The following is a 7728-nucleotide window of genomic DNA, read 5'->3' on the forward strand; positions in this document are numbered from 1 at the left end:
GAGTAAAAGTTGGAGGTCTACCATGGCAGAATAGAGTTCAATGCAGGCTGAGCAAGCTGTCAGTAATCCTCAATATATTTTTGGCTAGAGCTGCTGCAGTTAAACATTGGGCATGCCAACAGATGTGCCAGTCACACCTTTGAATTACCACAGAGACAGCTTTTTTTAATACAGTGCCTCACTACTCTGAAGAGTGCTGTCGAGTTTCATCAGCTGAGCTGAGAGAGCAAACTTAGCCAGGCATTACTGCCTGAAACAACCTTTTTGTGTCCATTTTCAATGTTTCTTTATCTGGTTAGCTTTAGAAAACCTGTGCCTGTGTGATCACTCACATACAGGCTGTTTGTGAGGAGTGTGGATGTGTGGCCTTTCTGAGGGCACGTCATGAGTCACTTAGAAGAAGTGAGTGAGTGACCAGTGTGCCAGAAAGAGGTCGCAGGCAGGAAGGCATGGAGGCCTGTGTCGCCTCTGTCGCTTGGTGCTTGTCCTTTAAAGCTGGGGATGCAGGTTGGCTTAATCTTTCCCTGTTGTGGTTCTTCAGTAGTTACATGCACGTGCATCAGAGTGCTGTTGACTAAATCTGCAGAAAGTAAAAAGTATGTCTTTGCTGAAGACAGGGTTGAAAAAAGCAAGATGGTTCTGCTAATAGGATAAAGCTATTTGTGAGCTGGAGACTGGGAGAGGCATGTGTCTAGCAAAATGCACTTAAGCTGAGCTGCAGACATCTGATAAAAAGTTATATTTGTTACTGTCATTTAGAGCTCCATTCTCTACTGGCAAACAAACCTATGTTCCCTTGGTCTGTGCATTTTAAAAAAATTTTAGGGTTTTTAATGTTTTAATTTTTTTTAATTTTATATTTTTAATTTTATATTTTTTCTTTATTTTATTTTTTCCTTCCTTTTTTTTTTTCCTTCCTTGCTTTTTTTTCCTTGTATTTTTACCAGAAGATAATGATCTGATTCCCATGGTATGTGCTAATAATCTCCAAGTACTGGAAGAGTGAAGGTAAATAAGGCCACGTGCATTGTAGACTTTCATTTAGTCATTCTTTGAGAGCTCTAAGTTTTGTCTTTAGAATTAAATCACTCATCCATGTAGTGCTAAGGTGCTTTAGCAAAGCCATGAGGAGCATTACTCACTTTTCCTGTCTGACAGTTTTGATTTTATCAGTCTGCCAAGGAAGTTTAGTGCTCAGCTTTGGATATTAATGGATATGTAGAGGGGAAAGCTGTGGTTTTATTCCTGTTTCATACTCATGTGTTTTGTAGTCTCTTGGTTACCCTCAGTTCCTCAATCCTGTATCTCTTTTTTGTTTATTTTGTTTTGTTAGGATACATATGTGTTTCTTGTAGCAGTTTCAAAACAAATGTTTATTAATAAAGAATATTCATGACTTCTCCCAAATAACAAGCGATAGGACGAGAAGCAATGGCCTTAAGTTGTGCCAGGGCAGGTTTAGGTTGGATATTAGGAAAAAATCCTTCACTGAAAGGGTTGTCAAGTTTTGGAACAGGCTGCCCAGGGAAGTGGTGGAGTCACCTTCCCTGGGCGTATTTAAAGGACGTGTAGATGTGGTACTTGGGCACATGCTTTAGTGGTGAACTTGGCAATGCCAGGTTTATGGTTGGACAAGATGATTGTAATGGTCTTTTCCAAGCAAACTATTCTATGATTCTGTGACTCGCCTGGTATGTTTGTGCAGGGACCTTAGGCAGCTTCACAAGTGCTCATTATCTCATGGAAGTGCTTTGAAGTCCAACGTGTGGTGTAAAGCTGTTGACTGTAACTGAAGTGACTGTTTCCCACCTCCACATCTGTGGAGAGTTGTGAAGCTGAGGGTTGGTCCTCATTTGCTGTGTTCTGGTAATGCCTTTAGGATAAAAGCAGTGGGCGGTATCAGGAAGCTTTATTACCATGTTGTATCATGTTCCTGGTGTCTTATGGGAGGACTGCTCAAAACCTAAACACAAATTTGGAAGAAAGCAGCGTGCACCCAAATGCACACAAATAAATCAGACACAACAAACTGTTGAGTTGTTGCTGGCTGCTGCTGAGCTCTAAACTCGGTGACTGTCAGGAGCTGCTGACTTGGAAACAGAATACTGCTGCTAAGTTTAATAGAGACTTCGCTGTTGGGAAGAAAAAGACAACGTAATACTTCGCTTTAGCCATGTTGCTGACATAGCAGTAGTTGACAGATGACTAATTTATGGATAACATTTTAATATGTAATCCTTCTGGGTTTTTTCTTTCTTGTTTTCAGGCGAAGCCAAAAATCTTCCTACGTATCCCGGGCCAAACAAGATGAGGGATTGCTACTGTACTGTAAACCTGGACCAGGAGGAGGTTTTCAGGACCAAAATAGTGGAGAAGTCATTATGGTAACAAATACATGTATACACGTTCTGTTAACTCTTCTAATTCTCTGCTTACTATGTCTGTTTAATATTCCAAGATACTTTTTTGAGAGGAGGAGGAAGGATGGATATGATCCTTCTTCCAGTTTTAAGAACACTAGTGGTAGCACTATTAATGTTGCTGTTCCTGTCTGTGTATATGGGAAAATCTCTTCACCAAGGCAAGCTGTATTAACTGTCTTCCTAGGAATGTGCAGCCAGTGCTCCTTTCTTTCTGCAATATTTGTTTTGAACTTCCCTAAGCTTTTTAGATCTTCAGCTTGGAAGGGAGCACTGAACTCCATTTAGTGTCTGCCTGTGCTTAGGATTTTGCACTGGTCTAGTTGCCCTCATGGGTGGAGTTAGGGATTTTTTTCTTTTTCTCCTCTCATAAGGCTGCAATTGACAGGAGAGGTTTGAACATAAGATGCCTGACCGATTATCTTGGACACTTCCTGTGAGACTGTAGAAGCCAAATGTAGAATGAAGCAGAATGAGAAGCATGTAGCAAAAGTTAAAACTCTTTCTCCTGGAAATCCCCAAATGTGAGAAAAATAAAGGGAACAAGGCTGGGCGTATATGTATACTTTGGCAAGCAAGGCTTTTTTTGGAGTTGAGGGGAAAGTAGCAGCAAGGAACAGTCAAGTTCATAACTTTTATCTTAAAATATAAAGTGGGAAAAGAGAGTTGAGTAATACAGCTAGGAATTTGCTAGTTGTCTTGTTATTGCAAATAATTTACTTGAGGAAGTAGCTCTAGACCTTACCCCTAACCTGTTGGAGAATGTGAGTCTGAGTAGCTGGAAGTGGGATTTAACTCACTTCATTTGTTCTCTCGCATAATTTTTTGTTGTCTTTAAGTCTTTGTTCCTCATCTTACATTCTAATATAGTGTGTTTGGGTCCATAATGGAGACTTTTGTTTCTGGAGGCATTTAAATTGGCTAAACATATAGAGAGTTTTTGAATGATGATGCTAACAGTTGCCTGTTCATAGTGTACTATATTTAAAAAAAAGTGAAAAAGCAAAGACTGATCTGTATGCATTTTTTTGTTGTTGTTCCACAATAACTGACATACAGTGTTCCTAAATCCCAGTTATCCCTGAACCAGTTGTTCCTCTAAAAGTGACTTTGTAACCCATTTGAATTAATTCTTCGGTCAACCAACTGTAGCCCTCCTACTCACAACTAAAAGTTTTGTGCAGTGGGTTTTGGTTTTGTTTTGTTTTGTTTTTTTCTGAATGATCCTTAGTGCTTCACAGGGAAATGGAAGATGGGAAGTGGGGATGTATGAGAATAGTTGATGTAATTTCCTTGAACTAATCCAAGTATTTTTCTATTGAGAAAATAAACTCTTGGTAGTAGAAATAAGCAACAAGTGTAATTCCTTCACTAGGAAAAACTCCATCTGTCTTCAGGTATCGTTATAAAGCTGAAGAGGTACAGTGAGGCTGTGCAGTACTAGAATGTTTCTGGTTTTCTGTGGAGCTAAGTTCTTATCATTAATTGAGGTGAATTCAGAGGAGAGATCAGGGGTCTGCAAAACATAACTGATAAGGAAAAGTTAAAATATTGGAATTGTTTAGCCTAGAGAAGAGAGATGAGAGCAGATATAATTGTAAATATATATTGAAAAAAACAAAACCAACCAAACAAAACAAAAACCCCAAACAACAACCCTCCCAAAAAAACTTCAGAGAGGGAATTGCTCTGTATGTCCAGTATGAATATTGCAAGTAATAATGAACTTAAATTGCAATGGGGAAGGAAGTTTAGGTTAAGGTTTACTGTGGGAAAATAATCAGATTGCCTTGGTTTTTCCATATTTATTACTGAAGGCTCTTAACAGGTTCTGTATAGTCAGTCCCCACCAAAATATGGGGAAATTGCTGCTTTGTAACAGTAGTGGACTAGATGACCTCTCAAAATATCTTTACAGTCCTATTTTCTTTGACCTAAGGGTTGACTAAAGGTGATCTCCTCAGCCATTGTATCTTCTCCCAGTGAATTCCTGTCTTCAGCGGTAGTCTGCATTATCCCTCTGTGAACTTCTGTTTGCAAGTACTATTTTTTAAAAAACTTGCTTCTTCACTGTCCCTGAATATCCACTTCTAGGCATTGATAACAACCTGAATTTTACATTTATCCATATAAGTGTTTCTCTGTCCTTGTTTTTCTGTTGCATAAAAGAAAAGCAGAGAGAAATCCCAAATACATGAATGGTAAAACTGGGATGTCTTCCCAATCTGTGAATAGGAATTGCTCTTATTTAGTCAGACACACTCCAACAGCTACTTAATCTTCTCTGACTGTGTTCATATCTATAAAAACAAGTGCATAGACTTCCAGAGGAAGATGTTTTTTCAAATTACCTCAGACTGAACTGCAGTCGCCTATTGTTTTTTGTAAGGCTGAGATGAGCGCATAGCTGAGGAGCCAGTCATGCTGTTACATTCTTTAATGCTTGTTTGTAAATTGATTCAACCCTTTGAGTAACTGTGAATTACTGGGCAGGCGAAGCTTATGTGCCCCAGGGCCTGTGTAATTTGTATGCAGGAGAGAAATACCTTCTTTCATGTGCGGTGCTGCTTTGCCAGGCACTTGCCAGTGTAATAGTGAAGCGTATGTGGGGTGCCTTTTTCCGAGGTATCAGTGCTGCAATATGCAGTGTTAGGTGGGAGCAGGGATGTGAAGCTGGCCCAACACATGACAAAGATAATCGAATCCTGCTTGCACGCCTGCGTGGCTGGCATTGAAGTGGGTGACACAGACTTTGGCTGTGGTCTCAAGGGGAGGACGCTGGCTCTGCTCTGTTGTTCATGCCTGTTTCCTACTCCTGTCACTTCATGGCTGACACGGGGCTGGCTTGCTATGAAGTAAGTTTTAAGAATTGCCTGTATTTTCATTTATACTGGCAGCTCTCCCATCTTCCAAGTAAGCTCAAAAAATTATTTTCATGTAGTTTATGAAGAATTAAGATGCTTTGTGTGAATGTCTGATTTGAAAGATGTTTCATATGCAGCTCTAGCACTACTGACTCTGAAACAATGTCTTCTCATTCAGATTTGTCCTGGAGAAGCCTCTATTTTCCAGCATCTGAATAAAATGACTTTTTTTATCTGCATGCACCTCTCCTATGAGGACAGGCTGAGAGAGTTGGGGCTGTTCAGCCTGGAGAAGAGAAGGCTCCGGGGAGATCTCATAGCGGCCTTCCAATACCTGAAGGGGCCTACAAGAAAGCTGGGGAAGGACTTTTCATAAGGGCAGTTAATGACAGAACAAGGGGAAATGGGTTTAAACTGAAAGAGGGGAGGTTTAGATTAGATATTAGGAAGAAGTTCTTCACTGTGAGGATGGTCAGACACTGGAACAGGTTGTCCAAGGAAGTTGTGGATGCTCCCTCCCTGGAATTGTTCAAGGCCAGATTGGGTAAGGCTTTGAGCAACCTGATCTAGTGGAAGGTGTCCCTGCTGATGGCAGGGGGGTTGGAACTAGATGGTCTTTAAGGTCCCTTCCAACCCAGACCATTCTATGATTCTGTGATTCTATGAAAAGACTTAGAGTTTCAGCATGACTTTAATTATATCTTGTGTACTTGGGAATTCAAGGGGTGCTTGCCTTTTTTTTTTTTCTTTTTCTTCTTTTCTCAGTTGAGCATCATTAAGCTTCTACTAATCACTGCAGAAATACATATTTTTCCAGGCAGACCTTCTCCTGATGTGAAGCTTAAAGACAGCTGGCAAATGGGAAAAAGGAAGCAGTTACCTCTCCTTCCCAGAGGAACTTGGATGAATGTCCAGTTCTGGTTTGCTTGGGATATCAGTGGCAGGGCCTTCAGACTGACTCATAATCTCCTGAGCTGTATTCTGGGACAGTGTAAGACGTTCCCTCCCTGAGCTCTGTCCTCATCTTCTGCAACAGACCTTTTATTTTATTAGGCTGCGACAAAGGCATGAGAAGACAACTGAGAGCTGTAACCTCGTAAATCAGCAAAGCATAAATCATTCAGAACTCTTAAGAACTGAACCAGCACATCCAGTTGGTTCCCTTATCAGTACTCAGAAGAGAATCTCTGCGAGCCTGATGACCTTTACCTAAGTTTGCATCTCAAAAACTGAGAGCAGCCAGCATGGTGAACCTTAACTCCTCTGTTCAGCAGTCAGGTGGGACTGAAGTTACAATCGGGAGCTTAAACAATTTCTGCCATCCAGCCTCTGTTAGCTTCTGTTAAACTGGATGGTGGCTCTGCTGCCTAGTGCTGGAAGATTGTGAGGGCTGCTGTGAGGATAACTTGGTAGGGGTCTGACTGAAACAAGTCAAGGGTTACAACATGGACAGGATTTTCTGTGAAACCACAGGGCAGTGTGAAAGTACTGTTCACCTGGGGCCGTTCGGAGTCGTCCGACTTCTCTGGGGATCTTTGGACAAGCACAGTGAATGCGTGGGTTAGTCAGAGCAAGCTCTCCAGGTTCCCAGGAAGAGAATCTTGATCTCTTAAAGCAGCACTGTTTTCATAAACTCCTTGGCACAAGCTTTTAGTAAATTCTAAGAAGGTCACATGCAAGTCATAAGATATGAGGGAGAGGTCAGTTAGAGACAGGATTTAATGTGCTTCTCTGTTTTGTATTGTTCAATATTTATATTACCACCATCCACAAAAGGCACTGAGCAGAATTGGATCCATTCCATATAACGTTGCAGAGATGTATGTGAAGGGACTCATGTATTTTATGTCTTAAGGAACTTGTGAGAATTACTCTTTTTTTAAATGCACAGATCCACAGATTTTCTTTAGTTCTGAGCTGCAAGCAGACAGCCTGACAAGAATTCTGCCTATTAATTTTCTTTGCTGAATCAACTACTTAGCTTCCCCCAGGAGTAGCTTCAAACTTCAGGCTCCACCATCCAGGACTTGTTCCTAGCTACAGATCTTCCCTGAGGATAAACTTTCTTGGCTTGTTGGCATTAAGACTGACTTTGACTTTGCTGTTTGCATCAAATGTTTCCATTCACTTAAAGGGCAGTGTCAGCTGCAACAGGAAATCAAGGCAGCTTCTCAAATCATAGGTGAAGAATGGAAGGAATGTGACATCTCTAAATTTGTTTCAAGGATATGAATAAAGGCAAAAACTGTTGTATGTTAAGAATCAAATGGCTGACAGCGTGTGCTTTAGAGAGATGAGCCAAGCGTCTTCAGTCTGTGATTATTAAGTTCTCCACTATTTCACTGAGGAATTTTTCACATGCTAAACATAGTGATCAAAGCCTGAATGAAGCAGCGAATGAAGCCAGAGGCACTTTCCCCACCCCCAGTCTTTTTCTTCCCCCC

The 7728-nt window shown here is 40.9% G+C and overlaps 1 protein-coding gene across 2 annotated transcripts in view; it reads left to right on the plus strand.

The window, feature by feature from the left end:
- Positions 1 to 1835: 1835 nt before the first annotated feature.
- LOC104526404 (ras GTPase-activating protein 3) overlaps positions 1836 to 7728 on the plus strand; it is a 97244-nt gene continuing 91351 nt past the window's right edge. Inside the window, exons 1-2 of one of the 2 annotated variants that reach the window (XM_010169846.1) lie at positions 1836 to 1845; positions 2267 to 2384. In XM_010169846.1, the coding sequence (XP_010168148.1) occupies positions 2308 to 2384 (77 nt within the window). In that variant the 5' untranslated portion in view covers positions 1836 to 1845; positions 2267 to 2307. Of the gene's footprint in view, positions 1846 to 2266; positions 2385 to 7728 lie in introns of those variants that run through there. The other variant, XM_029085419.1, reaches the window with a different exon arrangement.

This window comes from Antrostomus carolinensis, unplaced genomic scaffold, assembly GCF_000700745.2.
Source record: "Antrostomus carolinensis isolate BGI_N321 unplaced genomic scaffold, ASM70074v2 scaffold8136, whole genome shotgun sequence".
NCBI lineage: Eukaryota > Metazoa > Chordata > Aves > Caprimulgiformes > Caprimulgidae > Antrostomus > Antrostomus carolinensis.